Source organism: Crotalus tigris, unplaced genomic scaffold (assembly GCF_016545835.1).
Source record: "Crotalus tigris isolate CLP2741 ecotype Arizona unplaced genomic scaffold, ASM1654583v1 scf7180000017559.9942113025:1136094, whole genome shotgun sequence".
Lineage (NCBI taxonomy): Eukaryota > Metazoa > Chordata > Lepidosauria > Squamata > Viperidae > Crotalus > Crotalus tigris.
Genome location: NW_024096473.1, coordinates 119,507 through 142,909, shown reverse-complemented (window position 1 = coordinate 142,909; position 23,403 = coordinate 119,507). Strand labels below are relative to the sequence as shown.

General features: G+C 41.2%; 1 protein-coding gene across 4 annotated transcripts in view; it reads left to right on the top strand.

The window, feature by feature from the left end:
- Window positions 1-911: 911 nt before the first annotated feature.
- Window positions 912-23,403, top strand: part of WDR19 (WD repeat domain 19) — a 45,764-nt gene continuing 23,272 nt past the window's right edge. The window contains exons 1-20 of one of the 4 annotated variants that reach the window (XM_039347379.1): window positions 912-1,012; window positions 3,715-3,806; window positions 4,807-4,872; window positions 5,115-5,240; window positions 6,525-6,640; window positions 8,643-8,758; window positions 9,964-10,044; window positions 10,752-10,864; window positions 11,347-11,520; window positions 11,955-12,025; window positions 13,320-13,492; window positions 13,593-13,707; window positions 15,500-15,606; window positions 16,184-16,306; window positions 17,826-17,975; window positions 20,489-20,636; window positions 21,110-21,314; window positions 21,411-21,570; window positions 22,841-22,951; window positions 23,083-23,192. In XM_039347379.1, the coding sequence (XP_039203313.1) occupies window positions 1,007-1,012; window positions 3,715-3,806; window positions 4,807-4,872; window positions 5,115-5,240; window positions 6,525-6,640; window positions 8,643-8,758; window positions 9,964-10,044; window positions 10,752-10,864; window positions 11,347-11,520; window positions 11,955-12,025; window positions 13,320-13,492; window positions 13,593-13,707; window positions 15,500-15,606; window positions 16,184-16,306; window positions 17,826-17,975; window positions 20,489-20,636; window positions 21,110-21,314; window positions 21,411-21,570; window positions 22,841-22,951; window positions 23,083-23,192 (2,363 nt within the window). In that variant the 5' untranslated portion in view covers window positions 912-1,006. Of the gene's footprint in view, window positions 1,013-1,033; window positions 1,201-3,714; window positions 3,807-4,806; window positions 4,873-5,114; window positions 5,241-6,524; window positions 6,641-8,642; window positions 8,759-9,963; window positions 10,045-10,751; window positions 10,865-11,346; window positions 11,521-11,954; window positions 12,026-13,319; window positions 13,493-13,592; window positions 13,708-15,499; window positions 15,607-16,183; window positions 16,307-17,825; window positions 17,976-20,488; window positions 20,637-21,109; window positions 21,315-21,410; window positions 21,571-22,840; window positions 22,952-23,082; window positions 23,193-23,403 lie in introns of those variants that run through there. The other 3 variants (XM_039347350.1, XM_039347370.1, XM_039347361.1) reach the window with 3 other exon arrangements.

The following is a 23,403-nucleotide window of genomic DNA, read 5'->3' as shown; positions in this document are numbered from 1 at the left end:
GAAAGGGAGGTTTCTAAGCTGAGCCATGCTGGCTCAGGAATTCTGGGAGTTGAAGTCCACGAGTCCTAAAAGAGCCAAGGTGGCCTACCCCTGGCCTATATAAAATGAGATGCTTAGTGTACGTGTGGAGAACCTGAAAACTAAAAGTCCTATGAGAAGAAAAAATACCATCACTAACAATTTTTTTTACTAGCAGCTAATTGCAGCTTCTTTGAAACAAGTAAAATGTATTGTCTAAATGTACCCAAAGTCACAACAATGATTTAGCTGCAATGCTCTGTCATAACTGCAGCTTTCATTCAACTTGACTCAAAATAAAGTTAGAATAATCTAAATGGGGGATTCCTCAGCCAGCGCAGCGGCCGAAGAAGCTCCGCGCTCGGCCCCGCTGCTCCCCGTCATCCCCGCCGCCTCGCCCGCTCCCTACATCTTTTCGCCTCAGCGACTAAGAGGGGGAGGCGAAGAGCGCATGCGCACTCGGCCGCCGGTCCGTCAACCGGCGTCGGCGTCACCCGGGAGATGGCGGCCCCTAGAGATAGGACAATTGAAGAGGCGACCATTCCTCTGAGTGGTTATTTATTAGAGCAGGGGGGTCTTCAAACTTGGCCCTTTGATGACGTGTGGACTTCAACTCCCAGAATTCCTCAGCCAGCCTGCGCACGTCATCAAATTTGAAAGACCCCTGCTTCTTGCTGCATGTTGTCTTTGCCTTCCCTTCCATCCTGCCTAGCACGGTAATTTCTCCAGAAAGTTGAGGTCTTTGCACTTATACGTGGAGAGCATCATTTGCACTTGAGATGAGAACGGATTAACTTCTCCTACGCTCCTATGACATTAATTGTCGTACTCTAAATAAATAACCACTCAGAGAGAACGGTCGCCTCTTCAATTTTCCTATCTCTAGGGGCCGCCATCTCCCGGGTGACGCCGACGCCGGTTGACGGCCAGGCGGCCGAGTCCGCATGCGCCCTTCGCTTCTCCTCCTCTCCGTCGCTGAGGCGAAAAGATGCAGGTAGCGGGCGAGGCGGCGGGGCTGACGGGGAGCCGCGGGGCCGAGCGAGGGGCTTCTCCGGGCCTCGAGGGCCCGTGGCGGGGGTGAAGGAAGCCCCTTCGGTGGCTAAGAACGGGCTCGGCGCCTTCCCTTCCCTCTCGGGCGTCTGCCGCTTTCCCGGTTGGGTAGGACAGGCGGCTGTTCAACGGGTGCGGTTTCCTTCCCCGCTGGAGGAACGTGAGGGGAGAAGAAGGACGCTCCGTCGCCGAAGAGCCCGGACGACCCTTGGTCTGGAAGGGGCTTTGCGTGGGGGGTGTCTTCTGCTCGGGCCAGGGGGCTGGACTAGATGACCTTCCGGGATCCCCTCCCAGCTCTGAACGGCTCTTCGGAAACGGGGGAGCCGAGGCGTCTTGAGGCAGGGGAGGCGAAGGTTCCCCGGGCTGGTTTGGGCTGAAGCTACAAACCTTCACACGACAAAGGAAAGAAGCTTCGGGGTTGGGCGACACGAGGGATTGTGTGAACCGGGTTCATCCCGGGCAAAGACTGAGGCTGGTGGGGGCGGGGGGGGGAAGGAAAGAGCCAATTGCCTGAAAGGGGATGGGGGGGCCTCCCGCCTGGGTAGCGGGTTGGACTAGATGACCTCCCAGGGACCCTTCCAACTCTGAACTGTTCTTCTGAAATGGGGAGCTGGGGGGGGGGGCAAACCCAAAGCTTCCCCTGTTGTTTGAAGGATGTAGAGAGGTGTGGATCTATATATAGGTTGTGTATAGTATGTTTGGCTGTGGGTCATGGATGTGTTTCGCTTGGAGAGCGGGCAGCTAAATGTCATTTTTGAGGTGTGCCCTTGTGCCCACAGTAAAAAAAAAAATGACAATAAAGGTTAACTTATCTATCTTACCTTATCTTACCCAACCCTCCTCCCCCAGGGAACCCTCCCCTCCCTCAACACTTATGTGTTGTGCAAAAAACAACAACATTAGCAGCAGTCCTCGCCTTAACGACCACAACGGACCCCCATATTTCCACCGCTAATTGCGACGTAATTGCGAAGTGCGCTTTGCCCTGTTTTGCCCCCAGTTGTTTAAACCAGTGGTTCTTAACCTTTTTGAACGAATCGCCCCCTTGAGCCAATGAGGAAGTTGTCATTTATTTATTTTATTTATTTATTTATGAGACTTATATACCGCTTTAAGTGCAAGCACTCTCTAAGCGGTGTACACCAGTAAGCAATGTATATATATATTTACATTGCCCCCAACAATCTGGGTCCTCATTTTACCTACCCCGGAAGGATGGAAGGCTGAGTCAACCTTGAGCGGTGAGATTTGAACCGCTGACCTGCTGAACACAGTCAGCTAAAGTGGCCTGCAGTCCTGCACTCTAACTGCTGCGCCACCTCAGCTCTCATCACCCCCTTCCCACAACATAACCTCTCAATCACAACACAGGAAATAATTCTTCCTTATGCAAACCCTTTTTTTTGTTTTCTTTCAAATTGTCGTCAGGACCTATCGATGCAAATAATTTATTTCCAGTCTTTTCCCCCGTATCTCCCCTATTCTGGCCACTGTGGCGCGCCACTGTATGGGTAGAGACTGCTGTGCAACGCGCATGAAGATAAGCGGTGCGTATTCACATACTGTATGTACGGCGTTCTGTACTGAAGCTAGCTGGAGGAACATTTGAAAACACAATTCAATCCACTAATAGCGACCGATCGGATGTTTTTGTATGACAGATAGACAGCCATTCACTGTACGAAAAAGTCTCAAAAGTGTCCCCAAAACTTCTCGCTCCATCGCCCCCTTATCGCCCCCTTTTCGTTCCTTCGCCCCCGCGTCACCCCTTTTTCTTCCATCGCCCCCCTGAAAAATGAAATCACCCCCTGGGGGGGGGCGATATCGCCCAGGTGAAGAACCACTGGTTTAAACGAATCACTGCAGCTGTGACACGGCGGGTGAAGCGAACCTGGCTTGGGGACCGTCTTCTGACAAGCAAAACCGACGGGGGAATCGGATTCGCTTCACAACCTTGTGGCTGACTTCACAACTGCGGTGATGAACTGTGGCAAGGAAAGACATAAAGGGGTGTGTGTATGTCAAAATTTGCTAACAACGGTCTCACTTAAGGGCTCAATTGTGATCGTAACTCGAGGATTATCTGTAATTCGGTCTAAGTACACCGCCCAGTTGGAACAAAATTAAGATTAGATGAGGATCCAGTGAGTTGGGCCGGAGGGGAATCGTCTTCGGAGAACCAACAAAAGGAGGCAGGGGCAGCAATTTGGAGGCCCGGCCCAGAAGGAAAAAAAGGGAGAAGAGAGCTGCAACATGATGGTCTATGCAACAAGAATTTAAACAAACGTTACCAGCAGTTGGTCCTCAACTTACAACTACAGCGGAGCCCAAAATTTCCATCACTAAGCAAGATAATTGCAAAGTGTGCTTTGCCCCCTTTAATGACTTTTCTGGCCACAGTTGTGAGGTGGATCACGGCAGTTGTAAAGCTATTAAGTGAACCTGGCTTCCCCATTAACGTGGCTTGTCAAGCGGTCACTAAAGGGGATCGCATCGCTTGGGGACAGGGCAACTGTCGTAATATCCTGCCAGTAAGAGAGACAGACTGTAGTGAACTGGCCTTCGTACAGATGAACTATGTTCTGTAGGTTGAAATGTGGCATTCAGAGTTCTTACAAATGTGTAATTGCCCCTCTCCTTCCACAGAGAATATTTACCCTTTCAGAGAAGGACGCACCTAGTGTTCCCGTTCAGTTTGCTTGGCAAAAAACATTAGGAAACTACATTGCCGTGACAGGGTAAGCTAAAAAGAAAAATTAATTAAAAGATCCTAGATGTCTTAATTTCACATTGCAGAAATGCAACGTGCGGAATGAAAGATGCTTGTACCTCTTTTTTAAAATTCTTTTTAATTAATTTTCTAATATTCCATTTGCATATTTAAAAAGCAACGGGGCAGCTGAGTACAATAATTCCATTATGTTTAAATATCAATACAAATCTCAAAGTATTACGACAACTAATTCCCTCTTTCCCCCTTAATAGATACTGTCTCCTATTCAAACCAACACAATTCTTATTCTATCAATCAAACAGAAAATAACTTTCTAATATTCATCAATTATCTTCAGTTTATACATATCTTAATTTAACGTTCCATCTTTTAGACAATGACCTAATACATTTTTCTTAATTTTAACTTTTCATTAATATTTTAAATTTAACGTTTAATCTTTTTCATTTCCAAATTTTAAATGTCTCCAATTTCTATCACAGTTCCCCCACAGTCTAAAGCAGTGGTTCTCAACCTTTCTAATACAGTTCCCCATGTTGTGGTGACCCCCAACCACTTATACATCACCGGGTGCCAGGGGCGTGGCCAAAGAAAAGGGGGAAAAAATGGCGGACAGCCTTGTTTGGTGACCCCCGTGAAATGGTCGTTTGACCCCAAATGGGGTCCCGACCCACAGGTTGAGAACCACTGGTCTAAAGTTTCAAATACACCTCTGATCTATACATGATTTTCACCGTCTGCATCAACCAATTAATAATATGAAGTAATATTCTTATTTTTCTAATAATTTTCCAGTATCTTAGAATCTCAAATTTAATAGCCAAGATTTCTTTTATTTCCACACTTATTTCCTCTTTATGTCTCCTATCTCATATTTGAGACTAATAATTTATACCTCTTTGCCTACCTTCTTTCAAAGATATGCAAAAATTTGGTCACTGGGGTTTAGAGGTTTGCCAGAAACATTACTATAATTCTTACACATTTTCTTTATTTGTTTAAAGATACAGTCATACTGTCAAAGTCTTTGATCGCCATGGTCAAAAGAAAAATGAAATTATTTTACCAGGGTAAGTTTTAAATCTCAGTTCAGGACCTTAGATGCGCTCTAAATTTAAAGTCTCACTTGCGGGTGATCTGAAACATACTGGAGGTTTGGAAAATACAATATCTGCCCAATTAGATTTTCTCCATCTTCTGTGCCAGTATCTTTAAGCGCAGTTTGGGAACAGGTTATAAAACACGTGTAGGACAGGCAATAAAACAATGATGTTGATTAAAGAGCATTTGGACATTTTTGTCCCTTCCATAGGAACTGCATCGCTATGGATTGGGATCAAGATGGAGATACTCTAGCAATTATTGCTGATAAATCCAGTGCTATTTATCTGTGGGATGCCAATACAAACAAAACCAGTTTGATGGATACTAGTATGAGGTAATTTATCAAATTAATGTAATGTATTCCCATGTATTTCCAGGGTGTCCCCTTGGTCATTTGGCATGGGGGGGGTGGGGGGGGGAGAAGAGGATTTTACTGCCACCTTGGGAATTTGATTATTCTCCATGTGGAGTAGAGGACCTGCAATTTTTCATCTTCTGCGGGCAACTATGTTCCGTAATTTGCAGGAGAAATTACAAAAGACTTGGCATCTTCCAAAAAAGATGCCTTCGTTGAATCCTAAAGATTTGTTATGTTGACCATGTTGCTAATGAAGTGCTCCAGAAGAGTTTATCCTGCAAATTAACATAACATAACATAACATAACATAATCATGCACGTCTACCTGCGTTTTTCTTCCCTTCCTCTTGTACCTCAAGGAATCAAGAGTTCAGTCTGTTTTTAAAATACTTTCTCTTCACCCTGGTCTCAAAACATAATAATAATAATAATAATGGTAATAGTAATAATAGTAATAAAGTTGGAAGGGACCTTGGAGGTCATCTAGTCCAACCCTCTGCTAGGCAGGAAACCCTATACCATTTCAGACAAATGGCTGTCCAGTCTCTTCTTAACAACCTCCAGTGTTGGAGCATTCACAGCTTCTGGAGGCAGGTTGTTCCACTGGTTAATTGTTCTCACTGTCAGGAAGTTTCTCATTAGTTCTAGGTTGCTTCTCTCCTTGATTAGTTTCCATCTGTTGCTTCTTGTCCTGCCTTCAGGCGCTTTGGAGAATGGCTTGACTCCCTCTTCTTTGGGGCAGCCCCTGAGATATTGGAACACTGCTATCCTGTCCCCCCTTGTCCTTCTCTTCTTTAAACTGTTCTTTTTATTGTCTTCATGGTTTATGGATCATTTCTCCAAAGTCTCCTTGGAATATTATGTCTCTCCTCCATTTTATTTCATTTCTTCCTTCTCTCAGTAGAACAGTTAATTTTAGGCAAGGGGCCACACCTGTATTTTTAAAGAATTTATCCAAATGCAAATATTAATTTTGAATTTGGTCATTTCCAGGTATGGGGTTTGATATGAGAGTCTTTTATTGTTCTGTTTTCGGTTAATTTTATAAATAGTTCATACCAAGAACTGTTGATCAACTTTGCGCACATGTTTTATGCTCCATTTTCTATTGCTTTAATTATAAACTGACTCACGCTAGTTACCTAATCTCATCTTGAGGGGCTTTTGGTTGTGCTGTTTATTCCTCAAAGATAAAAGTTGTAGTAGATATTGTTTAATTGGGCAGAGCTTATTTTTATTTTTATTTTTTTTATATTTCAGGGAACCAATGTCTTTCTTATGTTGGTCAAAAACTGAAGCCTTACTAGTTGCTGGGACAGCTAAAGGAAATGTACTAATATATAATCGTCAAACATCCCGCAAGATTCCTATCCTTGGTCAGTAGCTTGAAAACTGCAGAGGGGGATTTCCTGATGAGTTGTGTTTAAAAATGGAACAGGTTTAAATCAGAAAAAAGCAAATGTGCTGCCAATAGCGGAGAATATTTCTAGCTGAGGATTGAACTATAGAATCTTCTGAGCTGGGTGGGGTTTATTTATTTATGTTTTTTTGCAGATGTTTCATACCAAATGAGGGGGTTCATTACCAAACTAGCCCTGATGACATTATCTAGTTTGGAAATGAAACGTCTGTAAGAAAACCGCCAAAGTCAGCACAAGCCACCCCACGAAAGCAAAGGTGTGCAAGGGAAGAATCGTTTATATCCAATAAGTAAACAGCTCAAGAGTGCAGCTACACACAACGTTGTGCTTTAAAACTCTTTATCGCAGTGGTTCTCAACCTTTTTAATGCCGCGACCCCCAACCGGTCGTAAGTCGAGGACTACTCAACCGGTCGTAAGTCGAGGACTACTCAACTGGTGCAGCACCGTTTGCAGAATGGGACTTTTGGCGGGCTCAGCAGGGCAGAGACAGCCTGGACAATTCCTATCGGCTTTTGAAAGCCAATAGAATTAGACTCTATTCAAGAGAGTCTATTCTATTGGCTTTCAAAAGCCGATAGAATAAAAGGGAGTAGCACAGCTAAGGAAAAGGGGGAAAAAAATGGCAGACTGCGTTGTTTGGCGACCCCCGTGAAATGGTCGTTCGACCCCAAATGGGGTCCCAACCCACAGGTTGAGAACCGCTGCTTTATCGCCATCCGGTTCAGAAACAAAAAAAAACGAAATAATTTATTCCCAAGTTAGTTCCGTATTTCTGCCTCTGAGAATGTTGTCGAATGTTCAGGCCAACATATAAATTGCATTTTTTTCCCTTCCAGTATTTAGCCACTGGAATGTCTAATAAAAATGGGGACATTGATGGATATTAAAAAATATTATTTAGCTTTTTAATAATTTATATTGAAAAGCCAATTTTCTTGAAAAGCCAAACTTCCCCCCCCTTTTTTTCTTTTTATTATTATTTTCTTCTTTCCTCTTTTCTATTTTTCTTTTTTATATATATATATTATCTTTAATTATTTTATAATTTGTTTAAGTAATGTATTTAGATTTGTTTATAGTTTTATAACTTATATTGAAAAGTTAATTTTCTTTTCATATTTTTTATGTATTTCTTTCTTTTTTCTTTTCTTTTCTGGTATTTATGTTTTTCTTTTTTTTACATATATATTGTTGTTAATTATTTAGTAATTTGTTTAAGTAATGTATCTAGATTTATTTATATTTTATACTTTTCTTAAGATTTTTTGAAGAAATTCTAATTAAGCCTATATCCAGCTCTGGGATAGTCGGGGGAGGGAAGGGGAGGGTTGGGGAAAACTGTTTTGTTTTTGTATTGTAAAACCTTATAAATTTTCAATAAAAAAAAATGGGGACATTCCTTTACAAAAGCCAAGTTGGGACTGAATTGTTACCATCCTACAACAAATTGGCAGAGGCTAGGATCTCCAAAGTACTATTTTAGATAGTTATCTTTTTTTTCAGGTTATGCCTTTGGCCTGGTGGTGTTGTTTTTTTTCATTCCTTTTGGAATCTGGTTCCCATTCCTTTGTTTACGTTTCGTGAGTTCATTCTGTTGAAAGCTATTCCAAGCTTTTTGGATTAAAAGAACAAAGACCTTGACAATCTAATCATTTCTAGGCTAGTTCAGATCTTTGTTCTTGGTAATCAATTTGGCATGTATCACAGGTCTTTCGGTTTTTTTACAGGTCAAGAACATACTCAGTCCGTGTTTTGGAGAGAACGCACGTTTCTCCAGCATTTTCCATGAGAACAGAATTTTAAGCATGGGAAAAAAAATGCATCTTCTATGCATTTCAAAGGTGTCTTATAATTCTAAAGCTGTTTTAAAGCTAGTTTTGGGCCGTAATAAAGACTTGTTAAAAAGCAAAAAGTTGGGGATTTTTTTTTTTTTTTTTGCGGTCTTCTTTCACCAGGCAAGCACACCAAACGGATCACCTGCGGCTGTTGGAGCAATGAAAAATTAATAGCCTTAGGCGGAGAAGACAAGTTAATAACGATTAGCAACCACGAGGGCGACACTATCAGAGTGGTAATAAACTTATATTTTTGTTGTGTGCAAGAGATGAAAAAAAATACAGGAAGCCTTTGTACTTTTCCTCCGTTTATTCAGTGTGTTTGTTATATGAATCCCCAAATAGTTATAACTCAAATCTACGCCTTAGTCAGTTTAGGATTTGTTTTTCAATTACAGGTGATTACGGTAATGCAAATGTTTAATGAAAAGAAGGACAAGGGGGGACATGATAGCAGCGTTCCAATATCTCAGGGGTTGCCCCAAAGAAAAGGGAATCAAGCTCTTGTCCAAAGCACCCGAGGGCAGGACAAGAAGCAACGGATGGAAACTAATCAAGGAGAGAAGCAACCTAGAACTAAGGAGAAACTTCCTGACAGTGAGAACAATTAACCAGTGGAGCTGCTTGCCTCTAGACATTGTGGGTGCTCCAACACTGGAAGATTTTAAGAAGAGATTGGACAACCATTTATCTGAAATGGCATAGGGTCTCCTGTTTGAGTAGGGGGTTGGACTAGATGACCTCCAAGGTCTAACTGTTATTCTATTCTGTTCTTGTTCATGATTCTATTCTATTCTATTCTATTCTATTCTATTCTATTCTATTCTATTCTATTCTATTCTATTCTATTCTATTCTTCATTTCTCTACTCTACTCTATGCCATTCCATATTTTCTATTCTATTCTATTCTATTCTATTCTATTCTATTCTATTCATTTCTCTACTCTACTCTATGCCATTCCATATTTTCTATTCTATTCTATTCTACATTTCTCTACTCTATTCCATTCCATATTTTCTGTTCTGATCTGTTCTGTTCTATTCTATTCTATTTCACATTCTATTCTATTCTATTCTATTCTATTCTATTCTATTCTATTCTATTCTATTCTATTCTATTCTTCATTTCTCTACTCTGCTCTATTACATTCCATATTTTCTATTCTATTCTATTCCATTCCATTCCATCCCATCCCATCTCATCCCCTCCCCTTCCCGGTGGGTAATTATAATTATGAAATGCACCTCGACTGAATTATTAAATAAACCTATTTTAAGACAGTACAAAAATCCAGTCAGTATCTAACATATCCTTCAAATGGTTACTGATAGTTCCTCGATGAACCTGTGATTGCCCTACCTCTGTCATTTTCCCACTAGTGTAGCTCTTTACCAAGAGATAACTATAAATTCAGTTAATCCGGAATCTCATTCTTGCAGACAGCAGTGAGAGAAGACCCCAGCAACATGGAGTTTGTAATGATGAAGACTGATGAGCAAACAGGAGGAAATGAGACTACGGTAGGTTATTAATGAGCATGCGGGAACTATATTACACCAGTCTTGCTTCATCTGCTGAAATGGAAAGCTGCTGAAAAAAGAAAGAAACGGGAAAAAAAGTTAACGCTGAAAAATCCATTCGAAATTATGTTTGAAATTAGCAGAACCAATCTTTGTTGCCCTGGCAGCTTGTTTCTCTGTGAGTTTATCCTGCAAAGCTTTCCTTGTGGAGTATATTCAATATTCTGCCACTAAACTATAGTTTTTTTTCCTAGTTGTATGATTGAGATATATTTTTTTAAAAAAAAGAAATTGCAATTGTTCTCTCTTTCCATTTGGCTTTTGTCTTGTTCAGATTTTATAAGTGGCATGGCAGTATCTTTATACAAGAAATTTTGGACTGGGCAAAAAAAAAAATAACTCTTGGTATTTGTCAGTCTTTCAAACTTGGGTTCTGTCGTTATTCAGTTTGGCTTTCACATTAATAAAGTTTAATGGTTTATTTTTTTAAAAAAAAATACACCTCTTTATATTCATCTACTACTTGCTTTATTGAGAAAGTTAGTTAGACCCGAAGAAGCTTCTTGGATGAGAAGTGAAATGTCTTTAAGAAAAATCGAGGAAGTAAAATTGCCTTTTTGAAAGCACCTTTGGGACAAGAGAAAATGTAGCTATCTGTATGGGAAATATTCTTGTTTTCATTCATTATCTTTTTTTGTGTGTGTCAGGTGTGCATTGTAGTTGGACAAAAAACATTATATTTTTATAACTTCAAAGACCCGGAAAAGCCAATTGAACTAGCATTTCAAAAATGTTATGGAAAGATAATATCTTACAAATTGTAAGTACCCCCCTAAAGTATTAATGTTTCTCTGGAGTATCGTATTAGTCAGTTGCAACAATAACAAACAACGAAGAGCACTGTGTAGCAATTTAAAACAAATATATTTCGTTTTGTTTTTGTGAGCTGAAAACCCAATCTGTCAACCTATGGAAGTTTAATTCGTAATGTTAAAGTGAGTTTGGTGTTTGGGATGTTTTATTCAGTTGGTTTGGGAAGTTTATTATTTTTTTTTAACAAAAGAGATTTGAATATTTTGCAAACTAAAATGTAATATCCCTGAAAAGAGATTTATAACTGAGCCTCTCTCAGTACATTGTCTTCTGGTGTAACTTAAGTTAATTTTTAAATAATTCTTCTGTTTCTCCGATCGTGTTCAATTCTTTAGTCATTTCACAGTTTAAGGTGATCTCCACATTATTTCTCTCAGGAGGTAATGATGCCTCTGAGACTTTTTTTGCTTCAATTTATTGTCTTTGCAGGTACGGTGAAAATTATATCATGATTGGTTTTTCGCTGGGCTACTTCGTGGTGATTTCAACGCAGGTTCAAGAGATTGGTCATGAGATCTTCCAAGCTTCGGATCATAAAGATTACTTGACCAGCATTGCAATATCTGAATCACTAAACAAAGCTGCATCATGTGGAGATAACTGGTGAGGCATAATATGTCCATGTAAGATCATTTAAATAATGCAAGTACTGTTGTCACAGAATTTTTTTAAGTTTATGAGAAGACCTGCCCTTAATACATCAGAATTTTACATTTGCAGAAATAGAAGAAGCCAACGCATAAACCATTGATAAATTGTTTTTTACAAATGGAAAAGGTTCCTGAGACCCAAATAATTGAGAATTGCTAGCCTGAACAAAGCAAATACAGTATCCAAAAGAAAGGCTGTCTACATGACTCTGTATATTTTTTTTCACAATTTAAAGGTTTAGCTGTGAGAGTTTATTTTTTTTATTCGATCTTACCAGTTCAATTTTAAAAGCAGCTGTCAAGAAACTCTGTGTTTGCCTAACTGATGTTATGCGATTTATTGTTAAACTGAGAATACTGAAAGAATTGGTTTTCTTTTTATTGTAGCGTCAAGATTCATAACCTGTCAGATCTGACGGAAATATGTGCAATCATCAACTTGGAGGATGAAAATAAAGGTTTGACAGCTTCCCGGTTTAATAGCTTGCCAAATTAATGGTTGTTGTTTGATTAAGCAAGACTTGATTTTTTAAATACCTACTCAGTGTTGAGCTTTCCTGATAAGAGTCTTTGGAGGTCTGAAAAGGAACAGAATCAAATGTGACATCACATCTTTCATACTTCCATTTGGTTCAGTTTTCAGTTAATAACAAATCTTAGAGGGATCCTTAGTATGAAATAAATGGCTGATGAAGTTGAGATCAGTTCCCTCCTCACGACTGTTTGGCAAAGGGATTAAACCTACCTTTCTACCATGTCCTTTTAGAGCTTCTGAGATGTTTCACGTCTGGGTTTTTTCGTTAGTTTTATCGATGTGTTTTTGTAACGTCCCTAGAGCTGTCGGAGATATGCACTTCTAAGTAAGCAAATCAAGCGCACAGATGGCAAACGTTATTCCTTAAGAATCGTTTCTAACTTGCCAGCCTCTGGATGAGTTGGAATTATAACATACAGAATTTCTAATTCGCGTGCTGTGGCAGAGATACAGGGCTTTTGTGCAAGACCTGTATTATTATTATTATTATTGATCATCACACAGTCAGCCAGATGTTCAGACCAGATTTGACATTTTTGTCTACCTATCGAGTCCTTCCCAAGGACCTGGGATAGGCAGATGTGGATGTTTGATGGTATTACAGATCTCGTCACAAGATGGAAGCAGTTCCTAGTAAGGCCGCCTTTTGCAATTGACTAATGGCAAATTTGTCAGTGCCAATGATGGTGTTCAAGTGGTGCTCCAGTTGTTTTGAGATTGCACCCAAGGCGCCTATTACTATTGGTACTACCCTTGCTTGCCTTTGCCACAGTCTTTCTATTTGTAGGACTTTGTATTTTGTGATCTTCTCCAGTTCTTTCTCGTCTATTCTGCTGTCTCCAGGCACTGCCACGTCCACTATCCAGACTTTTTTGCCTTCTTCTTCTTCTTCTTCTTCTTCTTCTTCTTCTTCTTCTTCTTCTTCTTCTTCTTCTTCTTCTTCTTCTTCTTCTTCTTCTTCTTCTTCTTCTTCTTCTTCTTCTTCTTCTTCTTCTTCTTCTTCTTCTTCTTCTTCTTCTTCTTCTTCTTCTTCTTCTTCTTCTTCTTCTTCTTCTTCTTCTTCTTCTTCTTCTTCTTCTTCTTCTTCTTCTTCTTCTTCTTCTTCTTCTCCTCCTCCTCCTCCTCCTCCTCCTCCTCCTCCTCCTCCTCCTCCTCGTTATTATTTTGGCTTTCCAAGACAAACCTAACTTTTCAACGCAATATCATTAATATTTTAGGTCTAGATCAGCTGTCGTGGACAGACGATGGACAGTTGTTGGCAGTATCTACCAAGCGAGGATTCATCCACGTCTTCTTAACAAACCTTCCCATCCTTGGAGCCTCGTACGGCACCCGGATCGCCTATCTCACCTCCCTCCTTGAAGTTACAGTGGCCAACTACATTGAAAATGTATGACGCTTTAGTCACTTATAAAATTTGCACAGGGGTAAAGGTTTTGACTTAGCCCCCTCGGTCCTCAGGACAAGCCATGTGTGGTCTGTCTTGGCAGGAGCCACCGATAAGAGTTTCTGTTGAAGTGGAGCCCAATTTTATCGCCGTGGGGCCCTATCACTTGGCTGTGGGCATGAATAATCGGGCGTGGTTTTATGTCCTCGGGGAGAGCAGTAAGTATATCTCTGCTTCCATTATTTCTCAAGAGGCTTTCAGTGCTCAGCTGATAAAATGTCGTCTTCATGGTTTTATGCTATCCTCTTATGTACCTGGGGGTGTGATGGCCCAGCATTTAAAGACACTGTGTCATGGTTCCGACAGATGAAACTCTTCAAAGAACTTCGAGGCATTGTTTACCTTAAAGAATCTTTATTTGAGAAGCATAACATCGGCACGAACATAATCGAAGCCAAAAACTGAATTCCCCTCCCCTGAGCACATAGCATCAAAGCACAATTCCCTCCTCTAATTGTCATAAACCACATTCCCCAATTAGCTTGAAGCGAGGGCTTCCTCTCCAGTTCTCCAGCCCACCAATTCCTTATCAGCTCTGGTTACAATAACCTTAATTCTCACGCTAAGTTTAGCGTTGTTATGTCTAGCTGGACTCTGGTTCATATCCCCCCTCCCAGCATCATCTAGCTAAAAGTGAAAGGTAAAAGATGGCTACATCTCCATTTGTTGTCAATGCAGAAACATCCGATGTTAGCAGCATTGACAAGCTGAGCTTGTTAGCGGAGAGCTGACAGCCCGGGTTTGAAACCCCAAATTCCGCACAATGGGGTGAGCTCCCATTTTTTGCCCCAGCAACTGCCAGCCTATTTGTTTGAAAGCATACAAGTGTGAGTAGATGAATAGGTACCACTTCGGTGAAGATGTAACAGCGTTTCGTGCGCCTTTGGCCTATCGCCGTGCTGGCCGCACGACCCCGGAAATTGTTTTTGGACAACGCTGGCTCCCTCGATCGATAAACGGAGATGAGCACCGCGCCCTAGAGTCAGACATGACCAACAGGGAAACTACCTTTAGAAGCAGTCCTCAGCTTACGACCACAATCGAACCCAACATTTCCGTTGCTAAGTGAGACAGTTGTTAAGTGAATCTTGCCCCATTTTACAACCTGCCTTTCCACACTAGTTTGTTAAGTGAATCTGGCTTCCCCCCCCCCGGATTTTGCTTGTCGGAAGGCCGCAAAAAGGGATCACGTGACCCCCCCCTCTGGAACACCATGACCGTCGTAAATGTGAGTTGGTTGCCATGTGTCTGAATTTGGATCACGGGACCCCAGGGAAGGCTGCAACGGTTGTCAAAGTGAAAAACGGTCACGAGCTACCTTTTTCAGTGCCGTCGTAATTTTGAACAGTTACTAAGCCAGTGGTTCTCAACCTGTGGGTCGGGACCTCATTTGGGGTCAAACGACCATTTCATGGGGGTCGCCAAACAACGCAGTCTGCCATTTTTTCCCCCTTTTCCTTAGCTGTGCTACTCCCTTTTATTCTATTGGCTTTTGAAATAGAGTCTGAATAGAGTTTGAATAGAGTTTGAATAGAGTCTAATTCTATTGGCTTTCAAAAGCCAATAGGAATTGTCCAGGCTGTCTCTGCCCTGCTGAGCCCACCAAAAGCCCCAATCTGCAAACGGTGCTGCACCAGTTAAGTAGTCCTCGACTTACGACCGGTTGGGGTCGCAGCATTAAAAAGGTTGAGAACAACTGCACTAAACGAACTGCTGTAAGCTGAGAACTGCCTTTGCTTTTGTACCAGAATTGGTATTAAAGCCAACTATAATTTAGCGAGTAGAAAATATAAAACAGAAGAGTCATTCTGCAGGCTGTGACATTTCATCCTTGCAGATGTTAAGACAGTCGTAAACTTCACAAGTTGAATCTGCTCTATCGAAGCTTCAGAGGTATTTTATATTGCTTTGAATATTTTTTTTAAAAAAAAACTATTTTTTTTTTTGCAGGAGTAAAAAAGCTCAAGGACATGGAATATCTGGGAACAGTGGCCAGTATATGTCTTAATTCTGATTATGCCGCTGCCCTTTTTGATGGTAAAGTTCAGTTGCATATGGTAAGTAGGTTAAGAATTTCGAATCACCGGCACTTCGTACGAAGGATGGAGAAAACAACCCATTTAAACTGAAAGTACTGTAGAAATCTGATCCAGAAACTTCTGCTATATGACAGAGGACAGTCAATTTATTTTCACTCCAATCCAGGCTAAAATTTTACATTTTCTAGTGTAATTTTGGTAGCAGGAGAGAAAAGAAGAAGAAGCTAGATTCACTAGAACCTGTGAATTGAAATGATAGATGATAGGCAGGTCCAATACATAGCTCTAATTCAGGGGTCTTCAAACTTGGCCCTTTTGTGACTTGTGGACTTCAACTCCCAGAATTCCTCAGCGTGGCTGGCTGAGGAATTCTGGGAGTTGAAGTCCACAAGTCACAAAAGGGCCAAGTTTGAAGACCCCTGCTCTAATTGCTTTGGTTTGAAAAATCTGAAGGTTTTAGGACAGCTTGTGCTTCCTTTAACAACAAGAAAAGATAAGATTAAGATGATTACTGATTTCCTTACCTTGAAATTAGGCCTGAATAAAATCTGTTAAGTTATTCTTCTGAAACCAAAAATTCTTGTTCTTCTTTTAGATAGAAAGTGAACCTTCAAACACGCAGGAGGAACGGGAAACTAGACTCTTCCCGGATACAGATGAGAAAAGTAAAATTTTGTGCCATTCTTTGACGAGCGAGTTCCTCATTTGTGGTACTGATGTAAGTATAGATCTGCTTCAACTTTCCCAGCGTTGTTTGCTACGTATATCATTGCCATCTTTTGGCAGTCAATGTCAAGGTTCCGACTGACGAACCCAACCAAGCAAACATCTTTGAGATATTCCGGTCTCTTAATGTAAAACTTTCTTGAGTTCATTGCTTTGGCACATATGGAAGCAAAACCAGCTCTGGCACAGTAAAAGTATAGAATTCCCCGCATAGTAAAAGTATAGAATTCCCCCTCCCAACCCTGAACAGGTCACATTGCCCAATTAGGAGCAAATATATTGTTATGAGAAAATGTCTCTGTGCCGGGACAGACATCGGGTGCCTTGTCCTTGAATCTCATGGTCTGCCTTCTTTATCTATTATCTATAGCAGGGGTGTCAAACTCAATTTCATTGAGGGCCGCATCAGCATTGCAGTTGCCCTCAGGGGGCCAGGTGGGTGCGGCCTACTGGGTGGGCGTGGATGGAGTGGGTGTGGCCTACTGGGTGGACATGACCAGCTCTACATCATTCGCATCAAGGGTACCTGTGGGGGCCTGGGCAGGAGTGGGACAGATCTGAGGGTCTCTGGCAGAAGGGGGTGGGACCAGGGCAAGTGCCAAGGCATGGTCCATTTCTTCATTCCTCACAAAGGGTGACACCTCCCCAGCATGAACCCAGGGGGGTGGGGCCAACACAGCAGGGGCTGGTTCCTTGCTGTTTCCAGACGGCCTTGTGGAGCTAAGACTGAATGTGTTTCAGCATAGATGGCCACCACAAAATTGTACATTGGCTCCCGGCCAGCCTGGGCCAGGGTCAAGGCAGTGGGGGCTGTTCCCTCACTGTTTCCAAGATGGCTTCATGGGCCACATGAAACTACTTCGCGGGCCACATCCGGCCCCCGGGCCTTGTGTTTGACATGTCTGATCTATAGAATAGAATAGAATAGAATAGAATAGAATAGAATAGAATAGAATAGAATAGAATAGAACAGAAAATAGAATAGAATAGAATAGAATAGAATAGAATAGAATAGAATAGAATAGAATAGAATAGAATAGAATAGAATAGAATAGAATAGAAGAGAAGAGAACAGAATAGAAAATCGAATAGAAAATAGAACAGAAAATAGAATAGAATAGAGTAGAGGAGAAGAGAACAGAATAGAAAATAGAATAGAAAATAGAACAGAATAGAAGAATAGAATAGAATAGAACAGAATAGAATAGAATAGAATAGAATAGAATAGAATAGAATAGAATAGAATAGAATAGAAGCTGGAAGGGACCTTGGAGGTCTTCTAGTCCAGCCCTCTGCTCAAGCAGGAGAAAGCCCTGTAATGTATCCTACTATACATCTTGAAGGGTATATATTTGATGTTTGGTATATTTTTCAGATTAAAAGTCTTTTGCAAGTCACACATAGACAACAGATGATACATTTACAGTGTGTATGATTTGTATTTTGATAAACTCATCTCTTACTATTACGTTTGTTTACCCTCTCTTCCTTTCCTTCTCGCTGTTTATTAGACTGGCCTCATTCAGTATTTTTACATTGAAGACTGGCAATATGTCAACAAGTATCAGCATTCGGTTGGCGTGAAAAAAATCTTCCCAGATCCCAACGGAACCAAATTGGTTTTTGTCGATGCCAAAAGTGATGGTTTTGTTTACTGTCCCGTAAGTCATTTCATTTCCTTTGTACTTATTTATTTTTTGGTTGGATTCTACTTGCATTGCTTACTCTCACCTTTTGTTCGGGAATTTCCTCTGTCACTCCTATCAAATAATGTTAAATTTACACTTTTTTTTTTCCTTCAGTGAACAATGAGGTTTTTAGGATGAGAAAATAACTAGAGCTATCTCCCACACACCCGCCTCTGTGTCTTCTTCCTCTAAATAGAACTTATCAAATAAGCCACATTGTCAGACTGATATTGCTTTCACGGGGTCGAGATTGCAGCTGGATTTCTATGTCAAAATGATAACAAAAAGTTTCATAAGGTTTTCAATATTCCTGAAAGGCTTTAGCATTATTCCAGTCTTTTATCCTTAATTAAAAGTGCATTATTCTTGGTCATAGAATAAAAGCTTCTTGCTACACATCCTCTATTTCCTGGTTTTGGATATTGATCTACACAGTCCTTGACTTACAACCGTTCATTTAAAGGCTAATAGAAGGGACTTACGACCGTTTTTCACACTTAATGACCCTTGCAGCACTAAATAATAAGTTTGTACACTATAGTAAACCTTGGAAATAATCATAACATTCCCATTTCCCATTAAAAGCGCAGGCGGTCCTCAACTTTACAACATGTTCATTTAGTGCCGGTTCAGAGTTACAGAGGCACTTGGGAAAAGTGGCATCGCGATCATTTTGAACACTCACCACCGTTGCAGCATCGCCATGGTCACATGATCAAAATTCTGAGGCTTGGCAACTGGCATGTACTGACGACGGTTGCAGCGTCCCGGGATCATGTGATCCCCTCTTGTGGTCTTCTGACAGGCAAAAATCAATGGGGAAGCCCAGATTGCCTTAACAACTGTGTTTGTAACTAAACAACTGCAGTGATTCATTTAATAAGAAGTGGCAAGAAAGGTAAAATGGGAAAAAGATCACTCATCAATTGTCTTGCTTAGTGACAGAAATATTGGGTCAATTATGGTTGTAAGTCAAGGACTAACTATAATGTTTCATACAGAATTCCCCCTTGTCTTGGTTAGCAACAGTGTAGTCCTGTTCTTTATGTTACTTCTCTGATCTTCTGCCCCCTGTTTGTTTAGTGCTGTCTCATTACTTGGTTAAGTCACCTATATATATATAGTACTACAGGTCTTCATACAGTAGTGGCCCAAATTATGGAAACCTTTTGGGGAAAGTGTACCGTAGAAATGCCACCTTTGGTTAAGTTTCCACCCATTTTTCTTCTCATTTCTTTATAACTGTAGCCTTGTTCACTTAATAAGACTATTTTACATCGGTTTCTGGGCGACCGGTCAACTCTATGCACCATGACTTTAATTTTATTACGTTTCACAAGCTCACTAAATGAAAGAACACAAAAAAACCCAACCAACTTGACAGCAATCACATAACACACTGACAAACGTCCTCTCAGCTTCAGTACAAGACATCAATAACCGAATCTTACCGTGATCTGATTGGCTCATTGGGAAAACAAGATAGCACCCAATTGGCTCTCTAAACAGTCACACTCATTGGCTACAATCAGATGAAGGAAAGCTACCTGAGATCAACCTAAGCAAGTTGTGCTTCCTTTTTCTGGTGATTTGGCTATAACTTTTCATAGAATACAGTATAGATAATTGAACAAACTATGTTGCATTACATTCTTGATTAAATAATCTTTCCATTGATATATAATTTTATGGTACTATTCCCCCCCAAAAGTGGTGTTATTAGCCATCAAACCTCAAAAATACACTTTTCCCAAAAGGTTTCCACAATTTTGGCCACTATTGTACATGTGAAACTGATATTAAGCTTTTAATGATTCTTTAGATATTTATGTAGATCAGGGGTTCCCAACCAGGGGTGCGAGACGATATTCCAGGGGGTGCAAAAACCTGGGTTTTCAAAATTGTAGTGCATACGCATAATTCATTGCCATTATTTCAAACTTTTATAAGTAAGGGGTGCGAGAATATATCAAAAGCGTTCTAGGGGCGCGGGGTATAGAAAAGGTTGGGAGCCCCTGATGTAGATAATGCATCAAAATGACTATGATGTAGATGCCCATGATAATAGAGAAAAGGAAGAGTTAAATATCATGGTTAAATATCGTGGTTTACTATTTGTAAGATTAAAACACACTTCGGATAGAATACATCCGTTTATACAGGTAATGTAGCTTACACAATACTGAAATGCCCATTGGAGATCAACAATGGAAAGTTACAGGAATATAAAGTAAAGCAACCTTGTTTTATCTGTGTTATCAATGTTTGTGGTTTCTGTGGCCTTGCGACCAGGGTGCTTTTATTTAGCGCTGTAAACTGAAATTAATATTTTCCTAATTCTTTGACAAACATCTTTTAAGTGGATGAATTCAGAAAGGAGAGCTATATACCCATCTCGTTCTTCCAAAAGTCGTCACGCAGCACATACGTGACACTTTTCTGGTTGGCTTTATTTACAAACTAATTTTGTGTTGCTCTCTTTGTAGGTGACCGACACTGCCTTTGAAATACCAAATTTGCAACCGACCATCAAAGGCATTCTGTGGGAAAACTGGCCACTGGACAAGGGCGTATTTGTTGTCTACGACGATAACAAAATATACACTTATGTGTTTCACAAAGATACCATACAAGGTATTTCAAAACGATCCTTAGAATTTTATAGGGTAATATAAGGAAACAGGAAATTCCCAGAATTTCACAGTTTTAATTATTAGAAGGCAGGAAAGGGAGTAAGAACGAAGGGGGGAAAAACTCATATAATAAGGTGCTATTTTGTATATCTTGTTTATCACAATAATGTTCTTATATGTGATAATGAAGAATTATAGAATTTCTGATCTCATTTATTCTGTCATAGTTATATTTCTGCCCATCTCATAGACATGTGACTTTGGACGGTGTTCAAACAAAGCTAAAACAACACATGCAGCAAGGATCTTCAAACTTGGCCCTTTCATGACTTATGGACTTCAACTCCCAGAATTCCTCAGGCAGCATGCCTGGCTGAGGAATTCTGGGAGTTGAAGTCCACCAGTCACGAAAGGGCCAAGTTTGAAGACCCCTGTCTTACATGAACAGCAAATGTACTTAATTTTCTCTCACAGGCTCTAAGGTGGTCTTGGCAGGAACGACCAAAGTTCCTTATTCCCACAAACCTTTGCTCTTATACAATGGAGAATTAACCTGTCAGACTCACAGCGGGAAAACCAACAATATCCTGCTTAATACTCACACCTTCCTGGGCATGCTGAAAGACCGGGGCTGCGATGAATTGAAGCAAATGCTAACTCAGACTTTACTTTTGAAAAGGTGAGTCCTCCCTTGAATACGGTGTGGAATATTTTCAAACACGTGAAGGGCAGGCTCAGCACCACGGTTATTTTTTTTTACGTTAACCCGACCTAGGTTTTCAGAAGCTTGGGAGATATGCAAATGTCTGAACCAACCGTCGGGTTGGAACGAGCTCGGCGAGGCCTGCCTTCATCACATGGAAGTAGACTTTGGGATACGGGTGTACAGGACCAACCAAAACGTTGGAATGGTTATGTCATTGGAGCAAATCAAGGTACGGTCTTCTGGGGTTAAGTATTACAATTCTGTTTTGTTTGGTTTTTTTTTTTTTAATTCATGAATGGTAGGGTAACGTGATAGTGCTAGTCTACTGCCCAGCCCAAGTGTAATGTTTTTTTTTTAAAAAAAATAAAAAAACATCATTAGGAGATAATTTAGCAATAAAAATAATTCTAGAATGGAGACATGCTGAAAATAAACATCCATCTACCAAAGCTCAAATCTTCTCAAAATACTGAATCTCTAAATCTGAGGAGTCCCTGTATATATCGGATTTTCATTGCGTTATACCTGCATCAGATACAGATTCTTATTCACATCCAGCACATTTCCTCAGTTTATACTCAAGCCAGAGATTCCTCTCCTCCCCTCTCCCCTCCTCTCCCTTCTCCCCTCCCTCCTCCCGTCTCTCCTCTCCCCTCCTGTCCCGTCTCCTCCTCCCCTCTCCTCTCCTCTTCTCTCCTCTCCCGTCTCCCCTCCCATCTCCTCTCCCCTCCCGTCTCCTCTCCCCTCCCATCTTCTCTCCCCTCCTGTCTCCCGTCATGTCTCCCCTCCTGTTCCCTCTCCTCCCCTCTTCCCTCTCCTCTCCCATCTCCCCTCCTCTCCTCCCTTCTCCCCTCTCCTCTCCCGTCTCCTCTCCCCTCCTCTCCCCTCTCCCTTCCCTCCCGTCTCTCCCCTCCCCTCCCATCTCCTCTCCCTCTTGTCACCTCTCCTCTCTTCTCTCCCGTCTCCTCTCCCCTCCCCTCTCCTGTTCCGTCTCCTCTCCCCTCCCGTCCCCTCTCCTCTCCTCGATTCTCAGACCTCCAGGCCATAGCTGTCTCAAAGGTGATTTTTCAAAAGGCAACTGGACTGTTTTTTCCCTTGAGGAGCAGGAAGAAGAAGAAGACATTTTGCTTCTCATCCCAAAAGCTTTCTCGGTTCTAGCCCCCACCATCCTGCCAAAATCAGTGAAGCTTCTTGGATGAGAAGTGACACATTTTTATCAAAGAAAAAACAAACCAGTTGCCTTTTGAAAAATTACCTTTGAGTCGCGTCGAGTCTAGTCTACTCTACTCTACTCTACTCTACTCTACTCTACTCTACTCTACTCTGCTCTGCTCTGCTCTGCACCCCTTCCCTTTCCTTCCCATGCCACCTATCTCGCACACAAGATACTTGTTTCTCTATTTCATCAGGTTTTTCTTTACTTCTATATAACGATAGAGCTATATTTATTTTAGATTTTTTTGATAAAATTTGAGCGCTTCCCGTGTCTTTTTTTTCAGAGCATCGAAGAACACAATCTTTTAGCGGGACATCTGGCCATGTTCACCAAAAACTTTAATTTAGCTCAGGATTTATACCTGGCATCTTCTTTTCCCACCGCTGCGCTTGAGGTAAAAGTATAAACCACTTGATATTTCACTGGGGGGGGAACTTCCCCCCCCCTTTTAAAAAAAATATATACTGCATTGCTTTGGGAAAAATAGTTGTAATTTGTTACAATCTGTCCTGTTTGTGCTATTAGATGAGGAGAGATTTGCTGCAGTGGGATAGCGCGCTTCAGCTAGCTAAACGTTTGGCCCCGGATCAGATCCCCTTCATATCCAAGGAGTATGCTGTGCAGCTGGAATTCACGTAGGTTTTCTCTCAAGTGGCTAAAGATATTTGATAAATACAAATGTGAAGAGTCAAATGGTTGAAATTAACCATGAGCATCCGTTCTAAAGAGCCTCGAATTAGAACAGTGGTTCTCAACCTTTTTAATGCCGCGACCCCAACTGGTTGTAAGTTAAGGACTACCCAACTGGTTGTAAGTCGAGGACTTTCCCTGCCCGGGAGCGCCGCG